The 16,059-nt window shown below is 42.2% G+C and overlaps 1 protein-coding gene across 2 annotated transcripts; it reads left to right on the forward strand.

The window, feature by feature from the left end:
* The first annotated feature begins 1,011 nt into the window (after window positions 1-1,011).
* Window positions 1,012-15,670, forward strand: TRABD (TraB domain containing). 2 transcript variants are annotated; one of them, XM_056847124.1, is made up of 9 exons: window positions 1,012-1,042; window positions 2,577-2,655; window positions 5,034-5,200; window positions 5,779-5,919; window positions 7,710-7,820; window positions 8,489-8,628; window positions 11,734-11,906; window positions 13,672-13,783; window positions 15,490-15,670. In XM_056847124.1, the coding sequence occupies exons 1-9, from the start codon at window positions 1,019-1,021 to the stop codon at window positions 15,665-15,667; spliced, it is 1,125 nt and encodes a 374-aa protein (XP_056703102.1). In that variant the 5' UTR covers window positions 1,012-1,018; the 3' UTR covers window positions 15,668-15,670. The 2 variants fall into 2 exon arrangements, with proteins under 2 accessions (XP_056703102.1, XP_056703103.1); XM_056847125.1 differs by having other exon boundaries at window positions 13,672-13,798; window positions 15,490-15,621.
* The last annotated feature ends 389 nt before the right edge of the window (window positions 15,671-16,059 follow it).

Genomic DNA, 16,059 nt, shown 5'->3' on the forward strand with positions numbered 1-16,059 from the left:
CTTTGTAACACCCCTCCCCCAGTCTTCATGTCTCAGATCACTATGGGTAAGATTTGAGTGGATTTTCCAGTCTCACCCAAAGTGATCAGAGTCCTTCCCTTCTTGAAGGAGATGATATTTAACAAATAAACAGAATTCAAAGTGGCCTTTCTTTTATGCTGGCTATTATAATAAAAATGTTTCACTAGCAACTATCCAGACGGGGCAAAGGCCAGTTATACCTGTAGGAACTGGCCTGATAAAAAGTAAAGATTTTGGTTCAGCTTTTCTACTGTTCTGTTTGTAGACAGTTCAGTGATACATGAAGACAGTAGCCAGCCTTGCGGTTTGGAATGATAGTGATAAAACTAGGAGATAAATTGGACCTACATGATCATGTGTACCTTTCTGGATGTGTGTGTTAATTAAAAGAAGTTTGGGGAGGCTGCTTAACCCTTTCCAGCTGCTTCCCCCAAGACTGGTTTTGGCTTGTTTCTTGTGTGTTATGTTTAATTAAAAAAAAAAAGAATACTTTTTTATTTTTTTTAAAGGGCTTTGCAACTGAATCACTGGGCAAAGGAGAGGGCTTTGTTTGCATTCTGTGTTTCTCAGGAGAATATTCTTTTCAAGAGATGGAAGGACAGGGTATAATTGAAAACTGGCTTGCGTATATGTGGCCAACCTTAACACATCTGTTACTGACCTCTGGGTAAAACGTTCAACGTCGGACTTTGTTGTATTTTTTTTTCTTTTGGACAAATGGGTAACCTCCATGAGAATCCAAACCTGCATGAGACAAGTTGCAGTCCTGTCACTGTCATTAGATATCTTCAATAGCAACATTTGCGGAGTTATATGTTTTAAGCCAATTTCTTGTTTGGGTATTTTTTTGCTTCTGTTACTTCAGAAAAGCAACCATTATTTCACTGGCCATATATTTTTAAGTGAATGCTTTAACCTTTGTAAGTTGGATATTTCATAGCCTTCCTTCTGTATTGTTTCACAGGTCATCTTTGGCTTTTGTAAGGACATTCCAGCAATGCAGGGTGATCAGCCTCAAGAGGTACGGTTTTGAGAGCAGCAGCATCCAAAGTAGCTGGTAGAAAAAACCCACTAATTGTTTTGGTTCAGCAGCATTTCTAAAGGGTTGTAGAAATTGAAAACCAAAGCATGCCATACCACCTCAGAGTGCCACAAGCGCTTCTCATGGGCAAAATTAGATTTGTGTGGGAGTGTGGCGTCCTGCTTTATCCAGGCCATGACTTGTGACCCAGTATAGAACTTGTTCTATAAAATGAGCTTCAGGCTGAAGTTCACTCACTCCTCCTATGTACTAGCATTCTCTCATCCATCAAATGTGAGGGTAGAAATTTCCTGCTCAGCCTTTTCTTTACTGTCATCTGCCTGGATTTTGAGAATCCTGCAGTAACAGGGAAAGGACAGAAATGTACTCCAGCGATACAGGAGCCAATGAGAGTGGTTCACTGGACCATCAGGTAGGAGCTGGGTGTGAGGAATAGGTTAAGATCTGATAGATGAAGTTTTAGATTGCAGTCCTAAGAGAACTTTCTTGGGAGTAAGCCCTTTTGAATTAAATGGCTTACTTCTGAGTAGACCTGCTGAGGATTGCACTCTCTGAGGTTGGCTAGTTGGAAGCTGGACATGAGAGAGAGGAGTTTGTTTAATAGAAGGGTGAATTAAAGATCTGTGGAGATATCAGATCTTTGAAGTTCCCTTCTCTGAGTACCTGGGTGTAAAAACACGTAACAGTATTTCAGTGGGTTTTGCTGGGCCTGGTGTAAAACAAAGTTGGAAGCAGAGTGCCATCTTGTCCTGTTCAGTTTACTTCATTATACCTCCATTTCGGTTTCTACTCAGGCCAGATTCCATCCCCTCAAACCTCTTAAATAAGCATAGTGTAAAAGTGTAGTAGACAATCCTTTGGGGTAGTGTTTGATTCTCAAGAAAACCATGAAACCATCTGTTGGCTGGGATTTGAGGGAAAGGATGGGTGTGCATCTACAAAGAGTCCTCTTGTTCAGCATTATATGTCTGTTGGTTAAAAGTGCTTTCCTTGAAGCAAAAGGTTGAACTCCCTACCCAAAGCCGAGAATATCCTTTAACCAAACCTACATGTTTGTCAGGGCAGTGCAATGCACATCGTATGATGCAGCAAACCGAGAGGCAGGAAAGTAACAAATGATTCCAACGAGAGAGCTAAACTATCCACAACAGGAGAAGCTGCAAATAAAAAGCTGAGGGCTCTACCAGTGGCGACCCCGTAGGGTTTTCAAGGCAAGAGACGTTCAGAGGTGGTTTACTATTGCCTGCCTCTACGTGGGCTGAGAGAGTTCTGAGAGAAATGTGACTGGCTAAGGTCACCCAGCAGGTTTCATGTGGAAGAGTGGGGAATAGAACCTGGTTCTCCCGGTTAGAGACCACTGCTCTTAACCACTACACCACACTCGCTCTCCTCAATTTGGTCAAATCGGCCAAATCTTGGTTTGTTTAGAAACTGATCAGTGTGAAGAAGAATGCAAAAAATGATTATTAAAGTTCTCTCCCCTCACCTTCCTCTTTTTTATTATTCAACACAGGCTGCTGTAGAACCACCATCTTCAGCTGATGCCCAAGGAGATGGACCAAAAGACGCTTCAGACATGGCACCAAATATTTGTATGTCCTTAAGATGGTTGTTCAAAACTTACATTTTTGCACAGTGTAATATTAGTCCCTTGGTTGAAAGTAGTAGTTTTAATGAAAGGTCATGCTACAAATGTTCAATGGAAGCGGCTCCTTTCAGGTTGCATGCATGTGGCCTGACTTACACAGGCTGAGGAATGAGATGGTAGAATGAGTGCTTCGTTGCATCAATAACTCACTACAAATAGAAGACTAACCGAGCAGGGGAAAGTGTTCTGTCCTTTGTCTTCGCTGGTGCGACTGGTTTTTAGGCAGAGGCTAGATGGCCATCTGACAGCAATGCTGATTCTGTGAATTTAGGCAGATCATGAAAGGGAGGGCAGGAAGAGTTGTGTCAGCTCTTGGCTCTCATGGCCCTTTCTTACATGCCCAGGGAAATGCTGATCACCACTTTGGGGACAGGAAGCAATTTTCCTTCAGGCCAGATTGGCCAGGGATCCTGGAGGGTTTTTTGTCACTTTCTGGGTATAGAGCAGGGGTCACTGGGGGTGTGGGGGAGGTAATTGTGAATTTCCTGCATTGTGCAGGGGTTGGACTAGATGACCCTGGAGGTTCCTTCCAACTCTATGATTCTGTGAACTGTTGCATAGTCCAGTCTTAAAGTTCAATGTAATCCAGCCCAATGTGCCACCTCATTCTGCTGCCTATGTAGACCAAGCCTGCGGCTAACCAGGATGCACACTGAATCAAAGGATGTGAGGCAGGCTTTAACCTCCATTCCCTAAAGAAATTAGCCCTGATTCAGAAGGGAAGAGTTGACTTCTGCGGTGATATTTGATTCAACTTTACTGATTGCTATCAGTCCAGTTTACCACATCCATCTTGCCTTTCTTCTACATATGGCTCATGGTTCCATGTGTTGACTAGTGTGGTATAGTGGTTAGAATGTGGGGCTAGGATCTGGGAGAGCCAGGTTTGAATTCCCATTCTGCCAAGGAGGCTTGCTGGGTGACCTTGGGCCAGTTACACACTCTTAGCCTGACCTGTCTCACAGGGTAGTAGTTGTGAGGATAAAATGGCAGAGAGGAGAACAATGTAAAGCACTTTTGGTTCCCCTTGGGCGGGGAATGCAGGGTATAAATAAATAAGCTCATCTTTATCTATGCAACGACCCTGTGAAGCAGATTGGCATAAAGCAGCAGTCTAAGCTTAGACAACTTAGTGAGGATCACGGCCATGTCAGGATATGAACATGGGACTTTCCAGTGCTTGTCAGTCTGAGGGCTGCACCATACTGACTGTGTTTTTGAAACAGTGTCATTCAGAGGTTCAGTTTGACTTGAGATAAGCTCTTGCTTTTACCAGACATGTTATCACTACATCAATTGGATTTTAATGCCTTATGTAGGCAAGAGTGCAACTATCAACAGTCAAACCTTTGTTATTCACATCATATTTATTGTGTGAGTAGGGCATTTCTGATAGTTAAAACCCCCCACTACGTTTCAGGAAATAATTATGCTTTCACTTTTAACCTGGCGAAGGGTTTTTTCTTCCTTGAGCCTAATAAATGGCTTTTAAACAGTCTAAGAGTTCTCTCCTTAAACAGTGAGTAACTGACTGTGCAGTCCTAAGTAGAGTTACACTCTTCTAAGCCTACTGTCTTCAGTCATTTTTAATAACCATTGCATGTACACTGTTGTTGACATCTCTTGCCTTGGCTCTGCAACCTTGACTGATGCCTTGAATAGTTTGTCTGGGACCTACAAGCCAAGTGTGATGGATAATTATTGAGTTATATCCTTGTTGGGCCCTGATGATGTTGAACTACTAAGTCAGTACATATATCTAAGCATCTGCTGTATAGAAATCTTGAAAATGATCTGAATGTGGTAACATGATATTAGTGCTGCGCAGAGCATGAATTCCTGTGATTGCTTAAACTAAGGCAGAGTTGAGGGGAGGTGTCTTGTGAAAATCTTGGCTCCTAGGAAATGCACTTATTTTACCAAGAGTGTAGTGGATGGCTGTGAAGCTGAGCAAAAATGGCTAGCTATTTAGAGTAGGAAACGTTGCACTTTGTGGCATCATTATGTAGTGGAATCTGATTGGATGCATGATGATGCAGCATCCAATACAATGTCTGTATGATCCCTGACTGGTTGGGATTACCTTGGGAGACAGGCCTCCATGCCCTTTCCATATTTTAGTTTTAAAACGCATTGAAGCTGCAGCTTGGGAAAGGAAGCAGGTGTTGAACAGGGAACAAAAAATTGTCAGCAAGAGAGCAGTTTTCTAAAACTTTCACTCTATCCCCAATCGCCCCCCCCTCCCCGGTCCTAATCTAAACATTCTATTACATTCACTTCCGGTTCACAGACACATATGTCTTTTTGTTACAATATATGTAGCTGATGCAGATGCCTTAAAAATACTTCTGGAGATGAAGATGAAGAAGAGGCAGAAAAAGCCCAGCCTTCCGAGTACTGTGACAGAACTGGCCACGGAGGAGGGTTCTAAGGTGTACGTGGTTGGCACCGCCCACTTCAGTGACAGCAGCAAAAGAGATGTAGTGAAGGTAACTAGTTACATGAAATATTATAGCCCTTTTCTATTTCAGGGTGCGTAAGTGCTTTCAGTAATCTTTGGTTTTCATTTTTTTAATGCTCAAAACAAAGGAACTGCAACTGTGGTTGAAAGTATACGTCACTGTGTTTAATTCCCCAGGAGAATGGTTGCCTTGGGGTTATCCAGTTCTGCAAAGCCACCACTGCCACTGAGTGTGCTCAAAGAGCCCCCCACCCCCCAAAAAAAACTTAGGTAGTTTCCCTGGGGAGGTGGCATATAGATTTTCTAAGTAAGTCAATAATACCAGGGTAAGAGCCCCATGGCCTACGCTCAGGTGGCTGTTTTGGCATCCACTGTGGCTGCCACAGCAGTCCAAAATGGTGCTTGAACTCTCTCGTGGTCAAGAACGGAAGCAGGGAGGAGCCAGCGCTAAGGGGTGGGAGGAAGAAGTGATACCTTGTGATTTGTGACACTGGCTTCTGTATGCTTGCAGATTTACTCCAATTGTTTAAAAAATTGGTACTGTGTGGAATGTTTTTTTAAAAAAATATAGTGTGCAAGCATGTGACAAAATGGATCTCTTTTCAGACCATACAAGAGGTCCAGCCTGATGTGGTCGTGGTTGAGCTGTGCCAATACAGAGTTTCTATGTTAAAAATGGATGAGAGGACGTTACTAAAGGAAGCCAAAGAAATCAATCTGGAGAAACTTCAGCAAGCTATAAAGCAGGTACAAGTTCCTCTGTGGCAAAATTATCTGCTCGTGTGCATGAAGAAATGGAGTGCAGACCAACTGAAAGAATTTTTTTTTTCTGGCTTTTTAAAATCCTTGCTCAGCTAAGATGTCAGTGAGCACATAATGGTGGAGCTTGGGTGGAGGTTTATTATGCTGTCTGAGGGCTGAACTATGCAATACAATGTCTCTGGGGATGTCGCTGCTACTACTTTACCACTGGAATTCCCTCACTTTACAAACATCTTGGTCCGGACCATGTCTTGGGAGAAGAGAGGCTCCTGTCTCTCCCCAAGTTTTCAGGAGCCAAAACCCAAGGTAGCTCAAATATGGTAGCCATTCCAGTGGTAATATAGTGGCAGCAGCCCTGGGGACACCATATTTTCTAGTTTGGCCCGTGGCTTTTACATTCATAGAAGCATGTGGAGATCAGCATTGTAAGTGAATCAAGTTACAGGGTTAAATTCTAATCGGAGACTCATAGAATTATTACTAGCTGGGTCCACACATTGTTCTTTCAGCCTGGTTTATTACCCAAGAATAGTCATACTGGAACGGAACAGTTCCTCCATGAATTTAATCTTCCAGGCAAATTTACAAGGAGAAGGTGCACATCAAGCAGTTGGTTTGAAGGAGTTTGACCACAAGTGGCACCAGAAAATGCCTGCTCCTCACCTTTCATTTAGGATACCTGGAATTAGCCAGATGCCGTACAGAGCAGCTCAGGGGAGGGGAGGTGGAAGTGCAAGCTTCAAGTGGCTCTCCCTTCTTGATGGAGGCAGGCCACGCTATTGTTGCCAGCTTGTTGACCCACCCTTTTTCCTCCCCCCTTCTCAGTTAATCCTTTTTTTCCCTGTTCATGTTTACACATGGGGGTTGAACCTGTAATCTTGTGTGTGTGGAGGGGGAAATGAATATACTGACAAACAGTCTTTTTATTTTGCTGTGAAGAAAATAAAACCTTTTTGATACAATGTGAATACTAGGATATTTTCAAAGGACATCAAGTACCACTTGTTTTATTAGAACCCATGGAAGGATTCAACACATTGAATTTTGTGCCATTGTAACCATTTGTCTCCTGGATTTTCTTCCCAAAATCTAGGAGGTGAATGGTTACAGCACAGTATCCAGCACCATGTTGAATCTCTTGCTATCAAAAGCCTTATATATCCGCAACTCCCCAGGGGTTATCTGTATAACTGTGAAGAGGACACTCTTATCTCGCCATACTTTTAATTATTTCCGTGTTTAGAACTTCCCAGCATGTTAAAATGAATTTTTTTTAGATGCCGGTTTCTTGTGCCACATGCAGATAATATTGCGAAATAGAATATATGGATAACGTTCAAACTTTGCCTTTCTCTCTGTGGCAAGCGTTTGTATGTTTTAATGCACTTTGATTCCAAAAACCTATGCTTTGAATCAAGTCTTGCTGTTCACGCTTTCATCTCTGGGCAAGGTGGGAGAATGAGCATTTTAACTGGGTGGGCAAACTTAGTACTATTTTTATTGTATATCACTTTATTCCTTAGCTGGTTACTAAAAGGCTTTTCAGTAACCATCTTGAATAGCTGAGGTTGAAATAATGCAAAGTGTGTTGAGCAAGAGATCAGCTCGCAAGGGCGGAGTTGATGGCATTTTTTCCCCTTTGCCAGAATAATTGATTTTTATTTCACTATAGTTAATAGCGCCATGTGTATGCCTCCTGTTATCTGGCGAGCCATACAGATTAAGCCAGTCCCCTTTTTGAAATGCTTTCTCTCTTTCCCCTCCTCCCTCATTAGAATGGCCTCATGTCTGGATTAATGCAAATGCTTCTGCTGAAGGTGTCGGCGCACATCACAGAGCAGCTGGGAATGGCTCCTGGAGGAGAGTTCAGGGAGGCTTTCAAAGAGGTGAGACTGTTCAAAAAGGAAAAAGGCAGTTGGTATGTCTTATTATGAGGGGGGGGGAATGCCGACTGAACTGCAGGGGGCCGTCACTAAAGACAGTGGTGTGACATTTTTGTTGGTCGCATTCTTTTGTGCCGCATTCAAACCTGAAACAACATCTGAAAGGCTACTGTCAGAAATCTAATGTTCTTCTCACTTCCTGTGTGTATCTTCTGCATTTTTTCAGCAAGAACAGTTAATGCAGATCGCAGTAAATAAGCTGAAATTTATATAATGGGTGTTGTAGCTGAAGAGAATGTTAAACAAATTGGGACAGCTTCTATTTGATTTTATCCCATGCCCATTAGTTTGTTCAGCTCTTCTTCCATTGGAACATTCTAGAAAATGATAAGTTTTTAGGGAAAGAGAGCCTTCAGATATTAATTTTGGTTCCTGTGGACGTATAAGAATGCATCAGAGTTTACAGCAGGTTGAAATCATAAAACGTATTTTTTTCTGATTCACTCTGTTGTACAGGTTTTCAGTTTGAAGAGAAATTGCTCGAGAGAGACAATTCTTAATTGTGTTATCATCATCTAGTTAAAATAGGATCGCATTATAGTCTGTGTAACAGCGTGTGTTTGTGATCCTCTGTAGAGAATACTACATAATTGCTAACATGCTTCTTGCAGGCTAGCAAAGTACCTTTCTGCAAGTTTCATCTTGGAGACAGGCCGATCCCAGTCACCTTCAAGAGAGCCATTGCTGCACTTTCTTTCTGGCAAAAAGTCAAGCTTGCCTGGGGCCTGTGCTTCCTCTCAGACCCAATCAGGTAGGAAGGTTACATCTCTCCAGCCTAAATGGCCAACCCTTTGGAAGGGTTGGATGCCTAGATTTGTGGTATCTCTGAGTTCTTTCCTCTGAGAGTGAGGGCTTGTGCATTTGGTGCCACCAATGGTGCTTGGTCTCATCAGGATTCATTTCTTTGTTTAAATTTTTGTTTGTTTGAAATATTTATATACCTGCCTTTCTCTCAGACATCCCAGGATGGGCAGCGTGTCTGGTGCTAAGGGCTGAGTTAGAGAGAGAGCGTGCAAAATCAGAATGCTGTGACCAACGTTCCTATTTATAGCACACATCTTCATCATTACTTTCGCAGTATTCTTAAAACCGTGGGTCAGAATAATTCAGCTCTGTGATTTCCTGTGGATGCCAGAATACAGGAATCTTTTGGCAATGGTGTTATGTGTGTGCATTAAAAATAGTTAAGTTATTATTTAAGGCCTTTGAAAGTAATAGAAAGGCTTGCATCCAAAGTGACATGAGTAGAAATCAGCAGGAGGAATGGAGCTCTCCAGCTGAGCCTTCCCCCAAATGCTGCCTCCGGGAACAGCAGACACCCAGGAACAGTAGTAGGTGTGCTGAGGAGGTCTGTAGTGGGAGGGTGGCAGCTGGCAAATACACTACCTGTGTCTGTGTCCCCCCCCCCTCCCAAGTGCTCTTGGGTAATAGGAAAACAAGGTTTGGATCCATGCCAATTAATGTAAGCACTTCCTCCAGTACTCTTTCTGTCTGTCTTTCTTTCTTTATACTTCACAAATGCCTATAAAAAACAAACCAAAAGGTCAAATGCTGCAGGTACTAAATAAAAAAACTGCACCTGCCCCCTCCCATGGTCTGGGTGCACATGGTAATATACATATCCCACAGGTAAAATGAAGACCAATATCCAGAGTCTCCTCCCTCCAAGTATTATAATTTGACAATAAGGCCTCCAAGTGTATTTCTGGGTCGTCCTGTCAGCCGCTCACTGATGGGCTGCAGATGAATTAGAAGGTAGTTGCTGTCTTCCCTCAACTGTCTCTGCTTGCAGCCGTCTCTCTGTGTGGCTCTTTCTCTCGCCCTCAAATTATTTCCCTGAGTTCCCTCTCAGAGAATCTCTCCCCCACCCCCAGACTCTTTCCCTCAGTCAGCATGGATCTAGCAGAGAGTTATACTTATGGGGTTAACCCAATTTTTTTTCAGCGTCTCACTTCACAGGTTCCCTAAATATTACACTTTTTCTGTTAGCTGCACTAACTACATAGATAGTAATCTTGGGGTTGAATGTCGTGTTTGTCATCCTGATGATTCAGAGCTGGATATGTCTGGTGATGGCGCATGTATGCGTACACATGATGAGCGTGAATGCGGGAGTCAACCTTAAGACCCCTGGTCTCTGGTTCATTTCTAGCTGCAGCTTTTGGCCTTAACAGGTTTCTTCTAAAGGTAGACTTTGTCCTCTTTTTGCAATAACAAAAAGTTTTATTCTTCAATAATGACTGTGTACCATATGTTCTGTACAGAAGATAAGCAAGGAAGGTACATTTTGACAGTACCCCTCGGCACTGAATCAAGCCAGTACACTGTATGCCAATTTAGTAGAACAATGGTTAAACAAAACTTAATTGCCTAGTTAAAGAAGTCTGCATCTTGTTCCTCTTTGTATGTTGGCTTGAATTATATCAACTGCAGCACAGCCGTAACAGGCAATTAAGGCTAAACCTCCCTCCACAGAGGTGGTGTGATATAATTAGAACGTGTTTTCTGTGCTTTTACTCATCTTCACATCCTACTCACTATCAAGCTGACAACTCTTTTTTTTTTCTTGTGTGTTCAGCAGAATTGTCTGCCAGATAGGTTTCTTAGCTATTTTTCTGCAAGCGGGCAATTTTGACTTCTTAAAAAATGAAAATTGATTTCCTTGGAAGGCAAATTCTGTGCCCGACTCCCACACCACTATATCCAAGGAATAGAAACAACACTTTCTCTACAGTGCTTCCTATCCAGGTTTTTTTGAGGGTTTTTTTATTCTAATGTTTGTATATTATAAATTGATGAGAGTAGTTGGGGAGGGGTTGTAGAAAGGCATCTGACAAATTAAGCAAAATGCTTATTTATTGTTACAGCTTATCATGATAAATACCCTTTCCCTGGTTAAGAAACACTTTCTCTCCCTAGAACGGAGAGATTTCATTTAGCATACTAACTTTAATTATAGCTTGGGGGAGTCAAATAACCAACTTTTCCTACCCTCCCCATTTCATATAATCAAATTCTATTGGAAAAATTGTGCATGAAGCAAATACACACCACTGAAGTCCGTGGCTACCCCTCTTTCAGTAAGTTGCTAGAATCTTAGCTGGTATGTTAGACCATACCTTTCTGCATCACCTGAAGAACTATTCCGATTCTCTGCTCACAATAAGTACTGGAGATTTATGTTTTGTAACCTCTGTAAAGATATGTTAAGAATGGAAATAATCTCTTCACTTTGCCATACCATAGACCCACACCATAGAATCAAGGAGTTGATTCTACAAAGTGAGACATTGCCATAACAGCAAAGCTTAACTTTCTGCCTCAGGAAACAACCTATATAATTTTTGTGTTTTAAAATGTACATCAGAGTGTTTAATGTATGAACAAGTAAGTAAGCTGTATTATTTTGAATATACACTCACTGGGTTGGATTCTTTCTAACAGTGTATTTCCACAGGATGCCACATCATGGGGGTAAAGAAGTATGAAAATAAAAATTCCTTTATAGCTGGGTGTTGGAGCATTGATCTTAACTATGTTTACACAAGATATTTCTGTTTCTTAGTGCAGAGACTCTTGGCATATTTCAGATATTGTTCTTTAGGAATGAACAGGTTGGATACAACCATGGCTGGAAGGATTTCTGCCCACAGAGCTTGATTTCTCCCACCACCACCCTGGCTGCAGCCAAGGAATAGCATTTCAGGGGCCAATTTTTTGGCTGCAGCAGGAAGTGGAAGGTGAGAAAGTTGAGCTCTGTGGGTGGAAATCTATTATCCATGGAAACAAACCAGTGTTTTTACATTTCCTTTAATCTCGGAGAACATGCTGTAGACATTGAGACTCTTTGTTTCAGTAAAGATGATGTGGAGAAATGTAAGCAAAAGGATTTGCTGGAGCAAATGATGGCAGAAATGATTGGGGAGTTTCCTGATCTTCATCGAACGATTGTCTCAGAAAGAGACATTTACTTGACGTATATGCTGAAGCAAGCAGCCAGACGAACAGAACTACCTCGTGTTTCTGAAGGTATGTAGACATGTACAAATGAGAGGTACATTTTCCAGTGACGGTCCTGTAAACCGTGCTGCCTTGAAGGAAACCTAAACTAGTCTGTGCAAGTAACTGAAACTAGTTTGACTGCACTTTCTACTGAACCTGGCCTCAGCTGCTTTTTCCAGGAGACAGCTTCAGCAGATCAGCTTGAGTGAGTCAGTGTTTTGAAGGTAATCCCTTAGCTAGCAATTTTGGACTTGGCCCAGAAATCAGTGTGGACTTTATCAAGTTCTGCATCTGAATCCAGCTCCACCAACGAGTCACAGCTTCAGTTCCACATCTCTGAAATAGTCTTTCAGGGCTGTTTAAGGATAAATTAGATGAGAATTGTAGAAAACAGTGCACATTAGAAGTACTGCAATATGTGTTTTAAAGGGAGGCCACAAATTTTAGATATTTCCTTTTAGCAGAATTTGCCCAATGGGCTGAATCCATAGGACCTCGATACGCATGATAGGGGTTCAGATTTTGGATATCATAATGAATGAGTAGATGGTGAATATGTGTGGGAATGAGGTGGACATTCGAGGACTCATCAGGGGAGGGAAATCTTATCCCACCTCCCCAGCGCTGCTTCCTCTCCCCCTCCATCACCACCACCAGAAGGTCTTCCTTCTGATGGTGACATTGAGCACTTTTGCAGTGTCAGGCATCATTTGGGCTGCCATCACTCCATGGGTTTTTTTTTTTTTTTGCAGACCTCTGGCAATACTTGTTTGCAGTCCTGCTGATAGAGGGGGGACTCTGTCCACGGATGGAAAATGGCATGTGTGTGGATCCAGCCCCATTTCAAAATTAACAGATAATTAAGGACAGTTGTTAAAAGCAGTAGCTAAAGTAAATAAAGCAGGCTTGGATTATTGCTTCCTAAATGCCCGCTGCAATTTCCCTCCGCAAAATGGCTTTGTGAGTCTCCTGAAAGTTGAGCTTCTGGGGTGGCAGAGGTTCATAATGAAAAGGCTGTTGTTGAAAATCCCCTGTTCTGTTCAGGTGTATTTCACATGAAATCCTGTTTGCTTGGGCAACTTGATTTCTCAGACCCTTTGGGAACCATTTCTGTTCATCACTGGTTGGTACTCTCAGTCCTGGATAGATACTGTGATAATTTCTATGAAAAGTATTAAAACATAAGTAAAGATGAGGAGGCTGGATTAACGAATCAATGACAATGATCCTCTGGAGACAGTCCTCCCATTGCTGCTAGTATATCCATGAACTAGATTCAAAATAGGATGTAGCAATAAGTTGGCAGAAATGTTCACTTTGGTAAACAGGCTTGAATCCAACCAGCCGTGAACAAGCATATTTATGGAACAGATCTTTGTCTCCTTCCTGATGACCCCCATCAGGCTGCTCCTAAGTGTTGGGTAACCCCAGGAGGTGGATGGGATATAGCATAGGGGACTGCAGTGGAAGTGAGGATTTAACCCCCCCCCCAATCATTAGTACCACACACTGTCCTGGACAAACAGAGCACAAGTTCATGAAACAGTGTCATTTCTGCAGATTCCTACTGCCACTCTCCCACACACATGCTGCATCACATGTCATTCCCAAGGGTCCCCTGATCCTCAGCAGCCTCTGGGTGAGGTTCTGGGAAAGCTGCGGTGGGAGGCAAAATATGTTCCTTCTACAAACTCTGTTCCATTCACCATTGGCTGGATCCAAGCCATGAGCTTTTGCATGCTAGCAAGAGTGTAATGACTGGAATCTTTTTTTGTTTCTCCCTCGATTTTAGCTGAACCTAGAAGAAGTGTCCCTTCAGTTGTAGTTGGAGTAGTTGGCATGGGTCATGTGCCTGGGATTGAAAAGAACTGGAATACCCACTTGAACATCCAGGAAATAATGAGGTAATTCTCTCTCGGGTAGGTTGTGTCATTTTCTTTGTAAGTTAACGTTTCTGCAGTTAGTATGGGGAGGGGCAGGAGAAGAAAATTCCAATTAATAGGTATACTGGTAGACTACTAATTACAGTAAACACGAAGTGTGGTGAATTTCCAGAATGATTTGGATGATGCGAAAAAATGGCCTTTATTGAACAGGAAACATTTTAATGAGGCTTTGAGGAAGAAAGTCATGTTGATTCCCCAGGCAAACAAATCACTGCAAGTAAAGATAAAGGAATGTCACATTTTTGACTACCGTTTTATTTGGCTAGCACTGAAGCTTAAAGTTCAAAAAGACTATTTCCTTTCATCTGGTGCAAATAAACATTAGGGATTAGCACTCTGGAAAGTATTGAAGAAAAAAGAGTGGAGGTGGGACAGGTACCAGAAAGCCTCTGGTCACTGATTTCAATGAAAACTTGTAGAAATACTCATATATAGGTAATTGTATTACAGAGTAATATATGTAAACTGTAGACAGTGGCTGTTACCGCGCTAGGTATTCCCAGCGATGTATTAAGAGTTTGAAAACGTTATAAAAAATACTTTTCGCACTTTCTATGTATTTCCACCGATGTATTAAGAGTTTGAAACTGCTATAAAAAATACTGTTCGCACTTTGTTTGGCTCCTTTACCTGTGAAGACGTCTTCCAACCATTTTTTAGCTGTAGTATCCAAAAACCCTTATAAAGCGATGTTTTTTATAACATTTCCAAACTCTTGATACATCGCTGGGAATACCTAGTGCGGTAACAGCCAGTGTCATAAGTAAATACAGTGGAAGAAACTGATACATTTCAAAGCTAATTTATATGAGGTAAAGGGTCATGGTTAATTCACCATGATATGCATCTGGACTTCTGTGTGTGGAGGGGGATTGGAATCCCACTCCCTCCGCCAGGCTTGACCCCACCCCATACCGTACTTCTTCAATGGCCTCCTCGGTGGTTCCCTTCTTGCACAGCCTGGAATAAGTACTGGGAGGCTTCTTCCTTCCCACCCCAGCCCTTTGAAAGATAGCACCGCAATTTCTGCATGCTCAAGTACTTTCCCTCTGTGCCTTGCAAGGGAGTTCCGCTTGAGAGGGTGACAAGGAGTTGCTGCAGCTCAGCCCTGCCTCCACCTCATGCTGAGTTGCCTCAAGAAAGTGCCAAACAGCTGTTGTTTTCAGTGGCTCTTTAAATGGGAGCTCAACAGCAGCTGCCATCCCCAGATATTATCCTGACTTCCTGTTTCCTATTCTGTGGAGACTTGTGTGAACCACAAGGCCTGTTTGTAATATGAATAGGATTTCAAAACTGGAATTCATGTTATAGCATAGACTAGTAATGTGGGATACTGGTGAATACTATGCCCGTTCAGGTCTTCTGATCCATACATGATGATAATTGAAAATGATTACCAGACGTAATGGTAAATTGGTTTGAGCTAACTATTGTACAGTGTTGTCCAGCTGGTAACTGGGCAGAATGGGGCAAAAGGACCATAGCTTTGGTGTTACTTCATGAACCTTTTCATCAGCACCAGTATTAATTGAACAATATATTGATGAATTATAAAGATAATTTCTGCCATTTCTTAATGTAAGTGGTTTTTAATGTAAGTGAGTATTGTTTCTTCCAGTCTAGCTGGCTAGTAGGTCAACTATTTTCCCTCCTCATTTTTCCAGTGTGCCTCCTCCCTCAACTGCAAGTAAGATCCTCAAGTTCGTCATAAAGACCACAGTATTTGGACTAGTGGGCTACAGCTGCTACAGGATAGGACAAAGGACAGTGCAATTTATTATCTCCATGCCTGTTGCACAGAGCTATCTTCAGAAACTGGCAGACATAACTCCCCGGCATTGAATCAGAAGAGTCTCTACAAGAAGCTGGGGCAAAGAACAGCATCGTAAAAGTAGGCTGGAAAAGAACAGTGAGGGGTTTCTGTCCCAATGTCTCATCTGATACCGAGTTACAGTGTAACCAAATGGACTGAGGTGAAGTGTGACAAAAGCTGTGACTTAACTAAAAATGCAGTGACTCACCACCATGATAAAACGTGCAGGATAAAAGAAGTAGAGGCCACTGTAAGGTACCTGATATACATACACAAACACATATCAGTATGTGTAATGACATATTTATAAATATGATTACAGTTTGCAGATAATATCAAGTTTAATATTGTCAGATACAATCCCCTGGGAACTTCCCATACGCAAGTGTCATTGAAATGAAAAAGACCTATGCAAGAATGC

The sequence above is a fragment of the Euleptes europaea genome, chromosome 3, assembly GCF_029931775.1.
Source record: "Euleptes europaea isolate rEulEur1 chromosome 3, rEulEur1.hap1, whole genome shotgun sequence".
In the NCBI taxonomy this organism is placed as follows: Eukaryota; Metazoa; Chordata; class Lepidosauria; order Squamata; family Sphaerodactylidae; genus Euleptes; species Euleptes europaea.

What these genes read in the sequence shown, in the direction of transcription:
- TRABD (XM_056847124.1), top strand. Translation starts at nt 1,019, where the DNA reads ATGCAGGGTGATCAGCCTCAAGAG. An exon ending in AGACATGGCACCAAATATTT is followed by an intron (nt 2,656 to 5,033) that starts GTATGTCCTTAA and finishes CAATATATGTAG; the next exon opens with CTGATGCAGATGCCTTAAAA. An exon ending in GCAAAAGAGATGTAGTGAAG is followed by an intron (nt 5,201 to 5,778) that starts GTAACTAGTTAC and finishes ATCTCTTTTCAG; the next exon opens with ACCATACAAGAGGTCCAGCC.